Source organism: Neopsephotus bourkii, unplaced genomic scaffold (assembly GCF_033783945.1).
Source record: "Neopsephotus bourkii isolate Nb327-2 ecotype Australia unplaced genomic scaffold, CSIRO-AGI_Nbou_v1 NB_53, whole genome shotgun sequence".
In the NCBI taxonomy this organism is placed as follows: domain Eukaryota; kingdom Metazoa; phylum Chordata; class Aves; order Psittaciformes; family Psittacidae; genus Neopsephotus; species Neopsephotus bourkii.
In genome coordinates, this window is record NW_026900570.1 from 12,570,579 (window position 1) to 12,592,102 (window position 21,524).

Genomic DNA, 21,524 nt, shown 5'->3' on the forward strand with positions numbered 1-21,524 from the left:
GCTGCAACTAATGGAGCTACCACAGCCTAATCCTCCGAACACTCATGGCTCACTTCTTCCATGCTAATGTATGTACATTATGTACGTATGTAATGTATGATTATTTGAGAGCAAAAAGCCTACATCCACACCTAAGCTCCACTGCTCCCTACTTGATATTTCTTCTCATATCACAGAAGGGGTAGGTAAGTCATTCTAGCTTGAGTATGAAAACGGGAGTAGCACAGTCCCAGAAACAGATCCTAACACCTATTACACACAACAAGATGTCTGAAAACAAGGTTTACTCCAGGCTTTCCTGCTGAACTCCCTTATGAGAGTTAGGAAGTCCATGCACTGCCACTCAGAAGCTCCATTTCTCTGAAGTTACAGCTAGATTGCCACACTATAATTTGAGGTTTAGAAAAACAAGGGATAACAGTGAAGACAAGGAATTTGGATTCTTAAGCCAAAAACAAAAAGGGAAGACTGAAGGGGAAAATCCTAACAGTCTTTAAAAAGATACTGTGCTGCCTCCTAAACTAGTTCATCTTATGGTCTGACCTCACTGTTACAAAGATCCTCCTCCCACTTTGCTAATGTAACTTTCACTTGCTGGGATTTAAACCCAGTACTTCTTATCTGCTATGTCAAGAACATGGAGAAGAAATTATTCCCTTCCTCTTTGTTTCATGGTACTCACTAACTTTTATTACTGGCTGTAGAAAATATATACCACTACTGCATGGATTTTGGAGCGCATTTTGGAGTTTCAGTTAAAGTTGACTAGCACTATGGAAAATTTTTAATATATCAGTTGCCTAGGGTGGAACTCATCACCAAATACCCCATGCTTTCTTTATAGTCAATTAAGCCTTGGCCATGATCCAAGTCTAAAACAAGTCATAAAAGACCCAGTTTCTTTTCAGTAGCTACTTGGTGAGCATAGAACTGTTTCAGCTATGGATACATATATCAGAAACACAGACTCACAGAAAAATTGCATTTGAAAGGATGCTCCAGATGTCATATAGTCCAGCTACCTGCTCAAAGCAGATCAGGTCACTCAGAGCTGTGACCAGCCAATTCCTGTTACCTCCAAGGACGGATATTCCACAAACTTGGAGAACCTGTTCCAGCATTTAGCCACTCTCACAGTAAAAAAAAATATGTTTCCTGGTATCTAATCAGAATTTCCTATTTTCCTACTTGTTACCATTAAAGACGTCTAAAATCCACTGAGATCGGACTCCCAATGCAATTAACAGGCTACTCTTTCATAATATTGTGTTTGTGCTCACTTTATTCAACAGTCTTTGCAGCATGCAAAGAGTTTTCAAATCTGTGTTGTTGCAAGATGTATTTCAAACATTAGTAAGACAGGGAGTTAGAAAAGGCTAGGAAAAAAGGTTAGAAAAAAAAGCTCAACAATAGTATTTCTGGAAAAGGAAAGTAATGAGAATCCTCCCATCAGATGCCAAGTATAGAAGAGACTCCTCTGTAAGTCAGCTTTTGGCTCTCTGTTCAAAAACTAAGAACAAAGAAATATAAGCAAAATCAATTAGAAAGCCCACTGTTAATTTGGATGAGGTCCATTGATAATTGGAAAGACTAAATAAAGGGAAATCAGAGATGTCACTATGAGAACTAAAGAAAATGTACGAAATGAGTGCCTCAGAAATGACAGCTTCCCAGGAACTCCTCGGTAAAATCTATGCATTTATAATAGACAAAGCTCATCTGCCTGCTTATAATTCAGGAAAGATCCGTGTGTTGTTATCAGTACAGCAGAATTTGAATAATAAGTTTTGGTGGAGACCATCATTTGCACTTCCCGTTTGGTTACAAGGGCATTGTAACAGATGTTTTTCTCACCAAAAGCAGCTGGCTGGTGATATTATTTTTCAATTAATGATACTACACTATGAATAGATTACTGCATGTAGATATGAAAACAATGACAATTAGTGAAAGAAATTAAGTAATTAACAAAGTAGGCTTTGGTTTCTGTTTAATTGGAGGGTAAGGAAAGTCAGAGATGCAATAAAGCCCTTCTGGATGCATTTGAAATTTGTATGCTGAAGGCTCTCAAAACAATCCAAGACAGACTGGGTAAATGGCTCTAGAAAAAGCAAGAATTAGGGAAATGTAGAGAGACAGAGAGTAAAGATGCAAAAGACTTACAGCAGTGTTGAGAAAATCTGCGGGGATTTTGTTTTTTAAATAAGAATGTAATTTTGCACTAAATCCTTAAAGAACAGAGATTTGAGTTATTTAGAACTGAAATGCTGTCATTTTATCTCTTTACATTGTACATGCAATTACATGTAAATTACATGCAATTATATTACAGCTGTGTAATTCTGCACTTAGTTGAGTGTTAAAGTAAAGCTTTTTGGTTTTACCCTTTTGGAAGAAGAGATGACACAAAGATAAAAACAGCCTTATGTTAAAGAACACTTTACTGTAGTGATGCTCGTACTGTAGTGATGCTCGTCTGGATCACACTGCTGAACTCCATTCTGTATTTTAACTTTCATTTCATGCTAGCTGTGGAAAATAACCTAATGCAAGTGCATAAAAGGTGAGATCTGTATTAATTAGTCTTCAGCCTCTAAGTACTCCTCTACAGGAAAATGAGAACCAAATCAAACAGCTGAAATAACTGTACCTCTGTGCATGTGTATCAGCAGAGATGCCATCTTTAACCACATCACTGAGTTACAGAGTACTGCCAATTCTTCTCAGAAACAAAAATATCAAATAACAGCAAGAATTAACAGAAAGAATAAACAATGGATATGACCCAGTAAAAAGATGACCTGCTTTGCATGTATGTGTCTTAATAACCAACATGATAATTGATAATCTGTGCTATGCACCTTGCTATGAAAACCTGAGTGTGAATGTCAGCTGGTACAAATGAGACTCTCCATTTAGAGCTCAGGTTTTCTTTCGTTCTTTCTCATGCCATCCTGCTCTGCATTGTGTTCCTTTTCCAGGCAATAAGGAGACAAGCACATTTAGATACTGCCCATGTACAGCAAAACGTCAAGAGTTCACATTCCAAGGACTCACACCTTGCAGAAACACAGGCTCCTCTTTCATAAAGATTATGTAATAGACCTCTCTGGCTATGCTTTGCATCCTTTGCACATTTATTGTTCAACTCTCCTACCCTGGATCAGAGTTGATGAAATCTTCGTTGCAGTGCATTGAGGGACAGGGATGTTGAAATCCTGACATTTCTGTATCAGTCCCAATCTTCTTCAGTTTTTTACAAAACTATACTCTTGCAGTTGATGAAATCAGGATTAATTTCTCTGTCTGAACATTAAGATGACTTCCCAGTACCACACTCTCTACATCTCTCCCCTAAGACCTTGAAAACAGAAACAACATTTTTCTGTGTTTCAGCCTGATCAGGAGTCACAGGCTGATCAGTAATTACCTATGTAATAAAGAAAGAGAGCTCCAGCAATGGGTGTGGAAGCACTAAACTGCTGTAAGAGAGCAGTCAGGTTGTACACTTGCATGTTAGTGTCTAACAGAATGTGTTCTCAGTGGACAGTTTTATATGGTATGAGAATAAAAAGTGCAGAGAAGAATAAGCTCTACTCAGGAATGCATATCCCAACTTGGAGACACACTAATCAGGAATTTTCAGCAAAAGATGTTCCCTCAGAATACACTAAATTGTCAGTAAAAAAAAAAAAAAGCACGGGAATGTTTAAACATCAGTGAAAAGCTGAGGGGATGCTTCAGTTATCAAACCCCTCCCTCCCAGCCCCATTTCCTTTCCTCTCTTCTCCCTCTGCATTTAAATGTTGTGTGTATGGCCATCTCTTGGCACCTGAAGCCTGAAGATAGAAAGCCACCAAATGATGTCCTTTGTGACATAGAGGATCAAGACAAAACCCAGGAAAGAAACTGAGGAATCACTGACAGGGGAGCAGACTGCAGACACAGCAAGAGCTATGATGAGGCTTCTGGCATATTTCAGAATTGAGGCTGTGCAAACACTTCTTATGGAGCCCTGGCCTGGGGAAGCCACTACAATGTCCCAGAGTTCTCTGGGAAAGCCACTACAAGGCCTCAGGGTTTTCTGGGAAAGCACAGAGGAGACAGCCATGGACAGGAAACCCCTCATGTTAATGCTTTAAGCTGTGGCTTTCTATAAATGCTTCATAGCATTTCAACAAAGGCCGAGAAAGCAGTGTGCGGGCTTTCTGTTTTGCTCATTGGAAAAGAGTATGAAAGAAGCGTTTGTGGAATAATATGGAAAACCCCAAAACTTTTCTTCCTGGCATCTGCAAAGTGAAAGATGAAAAACCACATAAAACTATTCTAGAAATGCACACACTTTTTCTTCAGAACCTGAAAGGCACACACAATAAAAAAAAACCCAAACCTGCATAAAAATTCCTTTGGGGATTGTTTATTATAGTATTCTTCACACCTCGTTCTACTACAGTTTATCTGCTACTTGCTCTGCAACTGCTAAAGAGTTCTGTTTTCCAGCTCATCTCTCACTAACTAAATGATGGTCTGTGAAAGCACGGAAGATTCTGACTACTGAAGAAAACAGAATAGGAAAATAATCCAAAACTCCATTTTTGCTTTCTGTCTCCTGATCTGCACGCTATCAACTTCATTCAATGTACACTTTGGTGTCTTTCTTTATCTAGTCATTATATTGGTTTTATGTGGCAATTAAGAAACTCAAGTTTTCTGGGATTATTGAAAAGAGAAAAGAATGATATTTCTATGAGTTTTGTGATATATTCCTCACATGACTGTGAAATAATTTTTTTCATATTTATAGCATAGGGATAACATCATTTTCCAAATACATGGTATTGCAGATCTCACATAGCTTCAGAAACATCAAAATATACACCAATAACACTCTGAAGTAATTACACTTTATACTACATTCCAGAGAAATACTTGGTATAATCAGTGTCTTCCTTTTACACACCCTACGCACTCTTCCCACAGGACAGTATAGAGAGGTATCATCTTTCAAAGCAAAAACTCAGCTGAACCCGGAACACCTAAAAACTTCCAAGCAAAAAACACTGGAAAGTTTCTTAAACTGAAAATGGAGAATTATTATAAATATAGGAAAATGTTCCAGTGTTCTTAAGAATACTCACTGAACACAGCCCATTTGATAGTCAGATTAAACTAATCGTTACATAAATAGTTTTGACATTTATATGTTCACCAAGGTGACTCAATGTATTAAGATGTCAGCAAGGATGTAATTTTTCAAAAAAGCTATAGTTTGACTTACCGGGAAGTACAGAAGAAGTGATCCAAAAAGAATGGTTTCCAGCAGCACCAGCCCTGAAGCCCTGATACTCTAGAAGACAAAGAACAATACAAAACATTAGAAAATGCTCTGTGTCACATTTACACGTTGCGTTCTTTGCAGAAGGCACCTTCACTCCTGTCAGCATAACTCTTCCACAGTAATGCTTACTAAAGCACGGTATTAAGCTGTCTGTCATACTGGCATGCTCCACGTTCTTTAATTCACAGGCCCATTACAATGGTTGTGTTTTACAAAATCCAATTTACAAAATCATTCTTTCCTATGTTAGATACTATTCAACACACATTACCTGGATACCTTTTGAAACTGCTAAAATTGCTCTCAAGTGTGAAGAATTATGGATCGTGGGAATTACAGATATGAATTTGACTTTAGAATTTGTTCTGTACTATTTAAATTTCGAGAACTCCTTTGAACGTTTTGACTTATTTAATATTAATGACTAGGCTTCTACAATACATATGAATAATCTACAATTTTAATGAATACTGAGTGTGCTCTTAGATTGAAAGCACCCTTTATTCTTCCTGCGACTTTGTACAAAGATGTTGATTCAGACATTAACTTGTCAGGCTTGTAAAATACCATGTCATTTCCTCACTGATTCTAATTCAGTCTCTCCATCATTGTTTTCTTACATTTTAAAATTTCAAAAAAGTCAATTCCTTTTCCTAATACAAAACATATTCCAATAAGTTTGATGATTTATGTATAGTGCATCTGCATCTTAAAGACAAAACATCAACACCGCTTCCCATTTCTTATACCATCTTGTGCCCCTGAGATACTGTTTCCTACACTGCTCTGGAAGAGCACAGTTCTTTCCTGACTGCAAGCAGTGCAGGCAGACAGGACAGCAGAAGCAGCTTCGCCAAGAATCTTTTGAAAAATCCCCTCCTTTTGCATCACAAATTCCTCTTGTGTGCTGGAATTAATGGTTTGTGGTAACGTCTCTAACGGTTTTAGACGGGGGTAGCTTATCTTTCAGAACGAAGGCAATCACTAGAAATATAAATTGTCTATCAGAATGGATTCGCAGACAAACTTTTGGTGCCCTGAGGTCCAGTTTCTGCTTGCTGGTAGAAATTTCTAGATAAAATGCAGTGTTTCAGTGAATCTAGAATCTTACTCCGGTTTCTTCTTTCAACATTATTTTGTTTTAACTTGTCACTTTTAAAACATCTAAAGTACTGAACATAGGTTGAAAGACATGAAGAAAATTCTTAGGAAGCCTTTTTAGTATGAGGCAGTTATGGAGCTACCTAATTTCCAGTGATGGTGAAATTTGCAGCAATGTTTGTCCAAAGCATGTGTCTCAGCAGAGACGTTACTAGTATCCTATGCAAGTATTCACCTCAAAAATTATCATGAGAAGTTACTTCCAATGGGTATTCACATCAAAGCTCCTGCTTTAAGGAAAACACTAAAATAACAGCTCCAGGACCATCTTAGTGCTACTGATGCTGTATTAGTCACAATTTAAGCCTGGAGTGAGGATTATGAATGGTTTTCCACTCATTTTAAGATTATAATGACACCTTTTTTGTTCAACCACTGCAAGATGTTCCCACAAAAATCTTGGGACCACAGCTCGTTTCCTTATTTTGGGGCCAGAACTGTTCATGTATTCAAGAATCATTACTATGGCTCCTCTTTTCTAGACCTTTCCAATTCTTTCACTCTTCCTTGTGGATCTTAACCCTAGACTTTCACATTAAGAGTTTCATATTAAGGATTGCAAAACTGTTCTGCCTCCTCTCTCTAAAACTGAACCCTGAAACCAAGACATATATATTTTTGGCAAAATTGTTATGGAAATTGTATAATTCCATGAAATGTTCCTTACTGAATACTGGCCAACAAGTGCAGCTTATATTTACACTGAGTTCCTACAATGCCAGGCACTGGTTTAAAGAACCCAAATTTAAATGGTTTGGGTTTTCTTTTTTTTCTATTATGATGTTGGGCAAAGCATAAACATAATATCAGCAAAAAGCTGGGAAACTGATAACTGAAATGCCAGTGTCAGATTTTTAGGCTCAAGTGACCGCATTGTTCAATGACATATCAAATTCAACTGAGTCGTTACTTTATATAATTTGTTTCAATCACTTGGATAGACAGGCAGCCTCACCCACTAGTTTGCTAATGTAAAGATGGTCCAGCACTTCTGTACTATATTTCCCCATGCAATAGCCCTGGCTCATTTCATATGTAGAAGGACGCTCCAGAGACCCTCACAAAGCGTTTATATCAACAGACAAAAAATTGCCCAAAACACATTTATTCTGTATTTGTGAGGCAGTCATTTGTTATAAGCATCCCTAAACAATAAACAAAACCCAAAGGGATGATACTATCTTCCATAGCTGCTGTACTAAAAATGTTAATGTACCCATATTTCTGTATTCAGATGCATTCAACTTTTTCAAGTGGCACTTTAAAATCAATACATATAGACAACTGCTCAAAACTGCTTTCTGCAGACACCTCTGATCTAGTTTAAAAGCAAAAAGGTGGAAGTAAATGTTTACATGCCAGTTATGAAGTCATTAAATCGAATACTTCCAGGTTACTTTAATTAAGAAGTGACTAAACTCCCAATTATTTTACAGCTTAAATGTCTGAAGCTATGGATCATGGACACTGCTTGGACATGCATAATAGAAAGTGCAAATATTTTTATAAATTATAAATGCAGCACAAGTAGTCTCATGCTTCTAATGAACACATAAATTTAGCCTGAGCAAGATGTAAATTTTGAGTGCAGCACATGGAAAAAAAAGCTCGGAAAGCTTAGAAAAAGTTAAAATCTGCCTCTGATAGCACAGATTTCACACTGTATGATGTCAAGTTCCCACTATAGGACCGTGTCCATAAGACTCCTTTAGTGGCCCCAACTCTGCCTTAACTAGGACCTCCACACATTTTGAGACAGTTTTTCTTCACAGCATCTTTATAACACAATGACACATTACACATTGGGAATTAATGCAGAACACCATAAACAATACTGGCAGAGGTCACTGAACTCACATCTCTCACAATTGATCAATACCCAAACCAGTGAACAATCTTTTTTTTTTTCTTATTTTGTACAATGCATCTGTAAATGCCAGACTAGCCAAGAAAGTAGCTGAAATGGACATCATAAGGAGAAGATGTCAATTATCTAAAAAAGCTGGTCTTCAATCAGCTTCTGTGTGAACACACTTTTCTAAGCAAGTCTTTCACATCCTGATCAGTCATAGAATCATAGAATAATTAGGATTGGAAAGGACCTTAAGACCATCTAGTTCCAATCCCCCTGCCATGGGCAACGACACCTCACACTAAACCGTGTCACCCAAGGCTCTGTCCAGCCTGGACTTGAACACCATCAGGGATGGAGCATTCACAGCTTCCCTGGGCAACCCGTTCCAGCGCCTCACCACCCTTACAGTAAAGAACATCCTTCTTATATCCAATCTAAGTCTTTTATATCAAGGTTTTTTTTGGGCAGTGTAATCATAAAATAACCTGCAGAGGCAACGAAATTTGGTGTTTCCAGCCCTTCTTCCAAAACAGTTAATTAACCTATGATTTTCTTTTTACCTGTGTTCTGGTATAAACCAATCTCTACGAATTCTGCCTATGCACTTCAGTTTCCTGCCATAAAAGAAGTGTGTCTTAGAGAGCAACACTAGAAATCAAAATGAGCTTGAATCCATTTTTTGACTGTGTCTTTGGTATCTGAAGAATGGGAGTTTTCACCCAACATTTACAGATACCACAGCTGCTCTTAACAGGAATTTCAGCAAATGGACTAGACATTCTGGCAGAGATGAATGCCATCCACAGTGATGAAGAAAAGCACAAAATTTCAAATAAGAAATTTTGCACAACCAAAGAACTACTTTTGTGCAAGTGTAGGGAAAAAAAAAAAAAGAAAAAAAAAGGATGGAAACAGAAGTATCATAATTCTCCCAAACTTCATTTTTTGAAACCCTGACTTTTAACTTTCTCTGCTGCAAAGGTACTTTAATATCAAAAAAAGTAACATGAAATCTTTTGGTTTAGAGAAAATACATATGCCAACTGAAAAAATACATGAGACTTTTTTTCTTCCAACAACCCCCATGATAGCCCAAGGGGTATGGTCCAGGAGGTAAAGTTTTCATCCAGCACTGAGGCTTTAGTAACAGGGAAGAGCTAAAGAGGAGAAAAACAAAAGCAAAGCAGGATGTTTTTTAACTAATTTATAGATAAAGATATTCTGTATCAGGTAGACAAGATTGCCAGCAGTCTCTGAGCACCAACTTTTCCACCAGAAGTTGAGTCCTCCATGGTACAGACTTTGCAAATACAAGCCTCTAAAGCAATGCTGTGGGCAGCATCGCGAATGTTTGATTTTATGGGAATGTGCAACATAGTCAGCAGTGGATATGCCCACATACTTCAGGGGAAAAGCGTTTGCTCTTTTAAGAAAACAAATGAAAGAATGGGAACAAATGATAACCTAAAGCCTCCACCAACTGGTGTCCTCCTATACTGTCCACACAGTTAAAATACCCCACTAGAATTCACAGAAATAAAGGTATTTTAGGAAATAGCCCTGAAATGCTGTGCAGTGGGGTTTTCTTCCACTTACATGTAACATTTGCTCAATTCCTTTTTCTCTTCCTTAACAGCTGCTTGGGTTTTTTTGCATCTGCCTTGCTTGCTGGCATTTATTTTGGTTTTTGCTAATTTATTTCTGTCTGTTCATCTTGTGTACAGTTTGTTTATTGCCACTTCATCTGTGTGCTCATTTCCTTTTTGGGATTTTATTTCTATGTTTACTTATTTGTGTCAGTAAAACTGTCCTTTCTGCTTTTCCTTGTCTCACTTCATGGTTATATATGGCTGACACTTAAGTGATGCTGCAATTTATTTTGCTTCAAGCTTCATACTAACTTTCATACTTAGCTACCTCTACCATGTATTTTCCTCATTCTCTAGGTTTGTTTGTTTTTTAACAACTGAGATCTTGGTTAAAACAACATTATGATGTTGATGATGATGTCGAAGGAGGAAAAATAAGTATTGGAACTAGGCATTAGTTTCAATCCAGCCCTCATCCAGAAACACTGGAATCATACCAAAAAGAAGAAATTTAAACAGTATGGTATGTATTATATTAAAGATCAAGGCCAGATACGTACTGAAAGAAGATGAAGTAATACCACACAGCGGAGTAAAATGGTAACTCCTGAGAAATGTAAAATATCAGCTGACTTAAAGCAACACTACTCACTAAAATGGATTAAAATGATGCCAAGGAAAGTCACCACAAAAAAAATCTTAGAAGTTTCTTGTTCTAATCTACTTTATCCAGAGGAAGTAAATAAGGAAAGTTCCAAGTCTTGATATACTCCACAACAGCCTAATAAAGGGAATATGAACATTACAAACAACTAGTCATGAGCTGAAAGAAGACTGAGATGCCTTTTCTTTTCACAGTCCCAGTTACCAAGCATGCGTTGTATCTAACAAATAAACACTCTAATATCCACAACGTGCATAATAAAATCTAACTAGTGTCTCCTGCCCCTTAACTTCTTTGCCATCCTATCGAAGCTTAGCTCCCTCAAGCTTTACCAGTATGTTTTATGATCTAGTCCCCACAAGCAGTCATTCATTGGACCCTCTCTGTTTTTTTCCACACTCTTTTTCAACCATGGAGCTCAAATATTGACCCAGTATTTCAGAAGCAGCCTCACTAGAACTAAGTAGATAGGAGTAACAGCTTTCCTCTGTCTGCTGGTCATCCTCCTGTTGCCCAGTATATGGTTTCCTGGATTGTGGCAGAGCTCAGTGTTGACTCATATTAAGCCTGATTTCACTGAAACTTCTGCAACCAGGCAACTCAGGATATTTGATTAATAGAAAGATCAGGATAAAATAGACTTGGACATACAACATATGAACAGCCTTTGTTAAGATGATAGTATCAAGGCAAGGGTTTTTCACTGAGCTTCCTCATCCATCTCATTCCAAGGCTGTGTTTCAGCCAGGTTTTTTATCTATCTGACTACTGGTTCCAGTTTTGGATCTGAGGGAGCACAAAACTGGAATTTCATCCTCTATTTGTGGCATTATCTTAAGATATTCCATAAAGAAACTGACCAAAACAAGATGACAGCTCCTGGAGAAAAGCAAAAACGGGGACTGCTGAGGAGCAAGTACACGTCTTCTGACTCCCAGATGTCACTGGAGAAGAACAGGTGAAGACAGATCATGTTCATGTCACAACATTTCATAAGCAGGATTTTCAATGTTGCTGCACTGTTTGGTTTACTACTGAGACTTTCTCGATGCTACAAAGGAGCTACTCATCAGCTCCATGCATGCGATGGACATATATTGTAGACTGCCTATGAAACTAATGAGTGGGTGGGGAGTTCCTATGTACGGCAGGCCAAATATCCCCTATCTTACCTTCTGTTTACCTTTAAGAAATAGTATATAGAGATCCTTCTTTCTGTCCCTGAGCTTGAGCTACAGCAAGCAAGATGTTGGCTACTTGGTTAAGGGACAAAAGCTGGACCTGCCAGTTCCCAGGTTTACTGCTGACATTTAGAGAAGAAAAGAGTAGAACTGCATTTCACTGTTCACACCTGGATAAGAATTACTAGGAACTAAAGAATTGGCACAAAAGAAACTGGAAGGAGTCCTCTGAATGGTGCTGTCACAATTTTTTTCTTATTTTCTAGATAATAAATTGAAGCCCTTATTAGGACTCCTACTCAGGAAATGGGAAAATTCAAATGCCATCACAAGGCTGTGCTTTCATTTTATTGTTGTTGGTTGACGTACGAAATTCAAGCAACTCATTTCCCAGCTAACTGCAGGAAGCACTCTTGACTTCAAGCGAGAAAGGGATGTGCCTCTTTTGAAAATTTCTCTGTAAAATAATCAAGATGAAATTCTCTGTCCTGTTCAACCTCTTGCCACACTGACAAATACCTTTAATGATAATTGTTCTATTTGAATAATAGCCTCCTAGTAGAATATGGATTGCAAATACAGTAAATTTCATAGCAAAGGCCTATTTTCCAAAGACAGACCTACAGTTATGTGCTGCCACTTAAGCCATACTGGAAAACTGACAAAAATTTCTGGCATTTGCAGGTGTCATGCAGTATTCCTAAACCAAATAAATATAATTCTCTTGGGTTTTCCTCATTTCTCTTTAAAGAATACTAACACAAAGGTCATTTTTTTATTACTAGTTATAGCAGAATTCAAATAAAATATAATTATTAAATTTACTTTATACTTGAAAAAATCAGGAAAAGCAAAGGTCAAGCAGCCATCAATCATAAATCAATTTCATTCAAAGTGCACAAGATGGCAGGGAACCAAGAAACCCCCAAATACTTAATTTTTCCACTCACGTGGCCCTTGACCCTTTCTGTTATACAAGTAATGAAATATTGTTACGATACATCATGGTGAAGATGAAGTGTTATGCATTTTGAAACATGGGTCCTGCTGCATATAAGTTGCACTACACCACCTACAAGACAGATATTTGGAAAAAACAGTAATTTTTTTTATGAACAACCCTCACAGTGAAGATTGTTAATATCCCAGGGACATCTTTTCTTGTAAAAGCAGGAATTTATTCCTTGGGGACATACTGCTTAGACCAAGGCAACTGGTTCTCACCAAACAGTAGTGACAAAGAAAAATCCGTAATGAGGCAAATAATGCCTAAGTTCAGTTTCAGTCTGTTCACATCCTTATGGGCTAATTTAAAAGCTGAACACGTAAAATGATTATCATCAAAATTCTGGATCATTTACAGTTCCTGTTTCACTACGCTATGCATTCAATTAATGCAGAAATTAAATGAAAGGAAGATGCAAAAGCATTATGGTCTTCAAGAATAAAATGCACTTTAGTATTGATAGCTGTTTAATCAGCAAGAGACCAAATGGAATATACAGAAAATGGGATGGAATATGAAACCAAACTTCATAAGCAGGAGATAGGGCTCAGTTAGCATGTTCCTCCATTTAGTTTACAAATAGCTTCAGAATACCTGAAGTTCAGCTTTCTTATTCAACATGGCATCACCTGCTACAGAAGGCAATACCACAGCTCACTAAAACAGTCTGTACAAATTGTAGCTCAACCATGTAGAAAGAAATAATTTATGGTAAATTATGAAAGGGAAAAAAAAAACCACAAAGAAAAACCCTAAAATAACAACCTGACTGCAAAGCTCAAGATTTGTAGTATCTCAGAAATGAAACAAACTGAGAATGATGTGAGAAGGGCTGGAATAAATCTGATAAAAATAAAATCTCATTATTCACATGACTGAGAAGGCAAATGAACTACAGATGAAGAACATTATATTAATTTCAAACAAAAGCTCTTAATTCTAAAGATTTTAAATCCAAATCCATTTTATTTTATTCACTTTTACTTTATAAGAGCCAAGAGGCTAAACTAATAGCTTATGATTGGATCTGAGAAATGCTTATCCCCAAAATGGTGAGATTTTTTGGCTCGTCAGAATTTATTAATAATAATCAGTAAGTAATAAGTTTGGATCACAGATTGCAGGTTTCACTGAAAATAAAAGCATATTTGACTCTGAAGGAAATATTGCTATGTATAACTTAATTATTCTTCCAACCACTGTATTGCTGAAAGCCCCAGCCTCACATCAGCCTCAAGTTATCATGGGTCCTGCTGAAAAAGGCCACAAAATAGACTGTCCTTCCTCCACAAAGATAAGGGACAACATAGGGATAAGGACAAATGGGAACAAAAATGGAAAGATGAGGCACTATCACTTATCATAACAAGCAATCAGTAGGCCCAGCCTACCAGCATCCCACCTGTAGTCACATCTTTGTTAGCACTTGGATCTGAAGACATGATACAGAGAGCAGGGGATGCTCTCAAAAAGCTGCTACCAAGCATAAGGAAAGGATGAAGGGACCAAGGGTGGTTTTGAAAAATGTAACAAGATGGTGATGATGGAGGCTGGTGTTGACATCTATGCATCAAAGAAATGGCATCAGAAGGGAGAGAAAAGTTCATGTGGGAGTTCAAAAACTAAAATATATAGCTCATGTACAATGTCAACAGGGAGGTGCAACAGGGCCAACACAAAGTAGCAGGACAGAAAATTGCATCATTCCAGATAGAGGCAGGCCATGATTGCAAGGCCAGCTGAAAGGACACTGCAGTAATCAAGACACCAGATAACAAGTTGAAACAAGAATTTTAGGTCTGTGGACCAGCAGAAAACATGTATTAAAAGGGAACTCAGAAGGAGTTCAGTAAGGCTTAGACATAGATGGAGGCCAAGTGAGCTCCAGAGCTCAAAATGATGCTAGATAACAAGCAGGTTGCTACAGTAACAAAGAAAGCAGTAGCTGGAACGTCTTAAAGGGAAGCAGGAGAAGATCAAGGCTTCTTTTCAGCTATATTGATATTGATGAGAAGATGTCAGAGAAAAATGTCAAGATTTTATTCCAGACAGTGGGAGGCACGGCTGGGACAGGGAAGGCAGAAAGCAATCTGACTGTGTTCACAGCACAAAGTCCTTAAGAGAAGCTGACAGCATAAGGCAGCTGCTTGTGAGCCATAAACCTACAACTTTTGGCCAAAGAAATGAAGAAAAGAATGAAGAACAGGCGTATGTTTTAGCGTGAAGGATCTGTGTTCAGCTTCCACCACACGATATGGCAAAAAAACCTCACCACATAAAAAGCAGCACATACAGTTTCTCTGAGGATCCTGCCATTAAAGTTTTACAGTAAAAAAAAAATATTTAGTAAAAAATGAAAAGCTTTTCCTAGAATAAGGTTTCCAAAACAGTTTTATTTCTGCTATTTTAAAGTTCTCATGTTACGCTTTTTCTGATATCATTTTCCCAATTTCTTAATTAAAGATACTCCTTCCTTCTCTTTGAGTGAAACTTGCAAAAAAACCCCCCAACGTTTCCCCATATTCAAATGTACTTCTTAGTTATACCGGTTTCCAGTGTGAAAATGCGGTCCAGACACTGGCACACTGGAATGTAAATCCCAGCTGTATCAAACCCCTCATCTCAATCTCCAAACCATGGCCCTGTCTACTGGCCAAGTGTTTTTCCCAGAGACAAATTGCTCATCAAGCAAATGACTGTCAATATGAAATTCTGCAAGCTTTCCTGGTTGAAAAGCCCCTCCACAACAAATTTGACTCACACCTGGAAAAGTTCTTCTCAGACCCTTTTACAAAAAGAGCTGCTTACTTCAGACAGATGTCTGCTCTTGGAGATAGAAGCATGCCAAAGACCTCGTGCAAGTCACCAGGGACTTTGCTATTGTTATTGGTTGTACAAGGAAGGTTCACAGCAGCATACAACTCCAAGAGAAATAGCAGGATAAATAAATAAATAATGTTGCTGTTATTCTCCTGCCATGACAGGAAGTCCCATTCCAGCCAATCTGCAAACACCCATTCACAAACCCCAATGAAACTTTATGTAAATGCAACTGTCCTGAAGTTACTGCATCAAAGAATCAGTGGGGAAAGCTTTTCATCATGCGAGGTCTACTCAGCTTCCCTAAAAGGGCCATGAACACAAGACTCAGCAAGAATTAAAGTCAGACAGTAACATACAACCAAAAACCTTACCAGTTTGGTCAGTTTACTTTCTAGCTCTGAAACAGCTTTGGAAAAACTAGTCTATGTTGTAAAAGTTGTTCTCATTAGAAAACATACACAGAAATTCAAGAATTCAATTACCTTTACTTTACATAATTCATTTTAAAAGCAAAATCATAGTGCAATACAATTAACCTCACATATGCCTTTGAAGGCTACAACACCCTTGTCTCTGGTGACAACTACCTTCCAGGCCAGCACCCTACACTGAAAATGCACTACTATCAGCTTCATTAACTAAAACTTTGGGGCTCTATGTTGCAAAGTTTTGTGGACTATTGGTGGAACAGAAGTTGGCAATGATTCATAGACTGCAAGGTCTTAAACAGCAGGGCATCAAGGTTAAGAAAGTAAAGGCCAAGAATCACTCTCAATACCAAAGCGGAGCAAACATGTCATAGTCTACGGCTGATTCACATCACTTCAAGGGCAATGCACTCATCAATAAACTGAGTACTGATAAAAAGTCATTCTTAAGACCTAACTTGTTTATAAAGGGTTGAAACTGTCTAGACAACACTGTATATAGCTCTTTTGTGCTCACTACTGATTTGCTCTTCTCATTATCTCTTCTTCATAAGACTGAACTGAAATAAACCAACACATTTTATATTTAGATCTTTATTTTCTTCACACTTCAGTTTTATCTTAGGCCTAAAGCATCTATAGTGGAACTAGGTTTGTTCTTCTACTCACTACTTCTTTCCTCTAAGCCATGTATTAGAATGCAAATTTATACAGATGTGAAGCCTTTGGGTTTATGAAGTGAGTGCCACAACACCCTGCAAACACAGGGCAACACCACCATTGCAGCCATGCCTACCAATGCCTGCTGTCTTTGGAAACTCCAGCAGCCATTACATCATCTCTGATTCTCAACTGCTGCTGCAAGCTAACATCTCCTCCACTTCTTATCTTTTCAGTATGGCACTCTGCAATTATTTATGTGGGAGTTAAAAACATACAGCATCCCTAAAGGCGTATCTTAACTATGCAGAAAAATGGAAAAGGACATTTATGAGTCTTGTTTTATGAATAAAGGAAATGAGAATTCCACTAAAAACAACAGTTTTGAAAACAACATCACCAATGTCTTTAAAGCTGAAAAGCTCAAGACTACAATAAGCTTCCCTGACAAATCACAAGAAACTAGGTTCTCACCCTAGGATATGATGAAGGAAGGGTTTATAAAGCACTGCACAGAATGTGTATGTGCTGAGTGAACTGTCAGGTATGCCCACCAGCACAGCATGTAAAGTCAGCTGCTCCATCTGCGCAAGATCTCTTCCTTCTATCAAGTTTCCACTTCAGCTGAAATGTCAGAAATTGGCATCTAGGGAGAAAAAAGCAGAATGTGCACCAAAGATGAAAGGCATCCATACAGAAGCACATCAAGATGCCACTGTAGAGTTAAATAAACCCAACAGGATTGGCTGATTTACATTAGCAAAAACCGTAGTTTGCAAAGCCAGCATGCTTTAATATTTAAACATGTATCACACATCAATAGTCTGTGATTATCTCACTCTGAATGACTGCATCTACCATGACTGCAGTAAGGGAGAAAAGACATTCTTGATTTCTTAGTACTAGAAAGGGGAATTACAGCATTAATTTGCATGTTGCCTTTCCATGTACGCACAGTTTTGTGCAGTATTTAAAATCACATTGTTTAGCGACTATATTCACAGTTTTCTAATCAGATTTAGCAGAACACTTAAAAGTATCTACATGAAATAGAAAAATAGGAAAGTGATGGCACAGAACATCTAGCTACCCTGAACTCTAAACACTAGAAACCTTTACTCAACAGAGTGTAAAAACATGTAAAACCAGTCAGTTGCTGTTATTTGCCACAGTTCCCTCAAGAGAAATAAAATGACTTATTCCTGTTGATGATGAGCCATGTGGTCTTTTTAACTGTTTGTTCCTTGATCACTGTTCCAGATACAGATTTTTATCCTCTCATTAAAAGTACTTATATTTCTGTATTTCCAACAATTCTTGAGTGTTCATAAATGGGGGTAAAAAAAAGATTTAAGGTCATTTTGTTATAAATTTCAAATATTTGGGATTGGAAATAGTCTTGAATGACGCAAAGCTCTTCATTTCAGTGGTCTATATTTCAGCCCTTCATCAATGATCATATCATATGGCATCACCATTCCCAACTGCTGTTCTGAAGACTCTCCTCTAAGGATTTTTTCCATTATTTTTCAGAGGTAAAAACATCCTTTTCCAAATGTGCTCGCTGCTGTCAATTTTACCTTGATGTACTCGATCTGCATCCACAGGTACGTCAGGAAGATGGAAAGACCAGATTCCCCCAATGCTTTCTCCAACACGCCAATGGTTTCCCTAGCCAACTCAGACCCTGGCAGCACGACAGTGCATGACAAAGATGACGGCAAAGTAGCTTGGCTTTAGTGCAACTACTCTGAAGACTTTAGTGTTAACCTGAATGAGAATTCATAGCAAAGACCCCTTGGAATAGATCTAATGTGAGTCAAGATTGGCATCACATTTTCATCTCTTCTTCATCACCGAAGTAGCAATTAGCCTCTTCCACACTATGGCTGAATTCAGCTTCTCTGGTCTTCTTGCCACTAGTGGTTCTTAGCATTTCTTAAGGGCATTTACAGTTCCTCACAGCAGTAGTGTTCTACCTGATAGCTCCATCTTTGAATTGGCATGCTGCTACACAAATGTCTGTTATTTTCAGCTCTTCTTTCAATTCATTTGAAAAGGCAGCCTGATAACAGATGGGCTCTTCAGGTTTTTTGCAAGGCAATGTCCTTCCACAGTCCAGAACTTCCATGAGAAAGTGTCCCTCAGTGACTGGTGTTGGGACTGGTCTTGCTCAACATCTTCGTCGCTGACATGGACAGTGGGATTGAGTGCGCCCTCAGAAAGTTTGCCGACGACACCAAGCTGTGTGGTTTGGTTGATCCGCTGGAGGGAAGGAATGCCATCCAGAGGGACCTTGACATGCTTGTGAGGTGGGCTGATGCAAACCTTATGAAATTTAACCACGACGAGTGCAAGGTCCTACACCTGGGTCGGAGCAATCCCAGGCACAGCTACAGGTTGGGTAGAGAAGAGATTCAGAGCAGCCCTGCAGAGAAGGACTTGGGGGTGCTGGTCGATGAGAAAATGAACATGAGCTGGCTTCAGTGTGCACTCGCAGCCCAGAAAACCAACCGTATCCTGGGCTGCATCAAAAGGAGTGTGACCAGCAGGTCAAAGGAGGTGATCCTGCCCCTCTACCCTGCTCTCGTGAGACCTCACTTGGAGTATTGTGTACAGTTCTGGTGTCCTCAACATAAAAAGGACATGGAACTGCTGGAACAAGTCCAGAGGAGGGCCACGAGGATGATCAGGGGACTGGAGCACCTCCCATATGAAGATAGGCTGAGAAAGTTGGGGCTGTTCAGCTGTGGAGAAGAGAAGGCTGCATGGAGACCTCATAGCAGCCTTCCAGTATCTGAAGGGGGCCTATACGGATGCTGGGGATGGACTCTTCATTAGGAACTGCAGTGATAGGATAAGGGATAAATGGTTAAAACTTAAACAGGGGATGTTTAGATTGGATATAAGGGAGAAGTTCTTGACTGTAAGGGTGGTGAGGCACTGGAACGGGCTGTCCAGGGAAGCTGTGAATGCTCCATCCCTGGCAGTGTTCAAGGCCAGGTTGGACAGAGCCTTGGGTGATATGGTTTAGAGCAAGATGTCCCTGCCCATGGCAGGGGGGTTGGCACTAGATGATCATAAGGTCCTTTCCAACCCTAACTATTCTATCATTCTAAGAATGTTATTTACAATGCAGCTGGTTTCCTTTCTAAGGTTCTGATAGATCTTTAGCCCTTGTAATCCTATGTTAATTTTGAAATAATTTAAAAAATAATCTGTTTTTTTATTTATATTTATTTAAACACTCTATTTCTTGCTGGTACCGTACAGCTCTGCTACCGCAAAGTTTGCACTGCATGTAATCAGTGGTTCAGCTTGTCACTCTCTGTTGGAGCTCTCCATTGGTTCATATAACACTACTCACGTTGATGAGTTCTATTTTATTGATATTTTTCTTACAAAATCATTATTCAGCTTCTTACTTTTAAGAATATTAGTTACAGCATCAGTGATTTCTGTCCTTGCCTGTCCAGCTACATTTTTAGCTTAGCCTCATACTTTTTGGACACTTTTTTAGTAGTAAATGTTTGCATTTCCCAATCAATAATAATGCCACAGCACGCAAAGATGTTTGCTAATGTTTACCTTGAGCTGATTTGTTTTTCAGCTGTTCAGCTTGGAGAATATTTTGCACCTCTGTATACAGCCTTGAAGATGTGACTTGGAGGACTAAAAGTTCTTCTGCAGGATCCTCTCATAGTCTGTCAAGGCCTTTGAAAACCAAAGTAAGAGGAGCCTATTCCTTTATATACTCCTCTACAACTGAACACAGACTTAGTACATTCAAAGTGCTGAGTGCCTCAGTTAAGCCTGTTCCCTGCTTTCCATCTGGTGTCCCTTTACCTGCCCTGCACTGCAGAAGCCTCAACATCTCCCCAGCTGCAGTATTTAGCAAGATCACCCCGTTGGGGCAGTCTCATAAAACTCAATGTTTCCACTATTCAGGAAAAAAACTCTTTTTCCCAGGTTTCATTGCACAGCTCCCCCAGTGTCATCAAACTGGTGCTGCCAGGTGGTGTCAGCTTTCTGATGGGATTTCGTCCATTTCCATCTCCCAGTTTTTCAGCCCCTTGCAGTTTGTGTCAGTGCCAGGCTCAGGGTTTCCAGATTTCACTACTGCTTGGCATGAGTGTTGTCTAGAGTAGTTAAAAGATTTCTCTGAAGTGATCTGCACATCTGCTTTCCCTTCTGTATTACCAGTGAATATCTTCTGCTTTTTTCTTTGTTTGGCACATTTCCTCAATTTACTCTCCTGATGAAATGCTTTGTCTTTTCCCATTACAGCAGTAGCATCTGCTCTATCTGTTACATTTTTCATCTTTTTCTGTCTTTCCCTACAATGCTTTTCACTAGTGGTTTAGCTTCTGCTTCTCCTTCTGTTCATTCTTCCTTTTTTTTTTATTCTTACCATTTTGGAATTCTCCCTTCTCTCGGCAAAAGGCCACATTTTCTGCCTGTGATTTTCTCCAGTTATGACACTTGCAGTTTAATAACATTGCTGCTGAGCTAATCCTGGGCTGCTGAGTCACTTTCACCTGTGTTTGACAAAGCCTCAAATGAAATCCTCAGCATCGATCTGAGCTTTCTCACAGGATCTTTCTGCAGTTCTATTTTGTGCTGTTTGCCAAGGCTGACTACTGCTTGAAGTCACTAGCTGGAAGTTTCATTTACAGATTAGCAATGCCAAGACTCTTCACTGGTACCAGTGGTACACTCTGGAGTAACTGTGTCTTGGACAAATGGGTTGAATTTTGCTTTGCCACTTATCAAACATGCAAGTCTGCATGAGTAACTACAATGCTTTCAAGAAGAAGAA

General features: G+C 38.7%; 1 protein-coding gene across 1 annotated transcript in view; it reads right to left on the minus strand.

Annotated features, from left to right (window-relative positions):
• The window catches only part of GPR158 (G protein-coupled receptor 158), a 186,734-nt gene that overhangs the window by 75,238 nt on the left and 89,972 nt on the right, over positions 1 to 21,524 (minus strand). Inside the window, exon 5 of the mRNA XM_061351396.1 lies at positions 5,279 to 5,347. Within this exon, the coding sequence (XP_061207380.1) occupies positions 5,279 to 5,347 (69 nt within the window). The remainder of the gene's footprint in view (positions 1 to 5,278; positions 5,348 to 21,524) is intronic.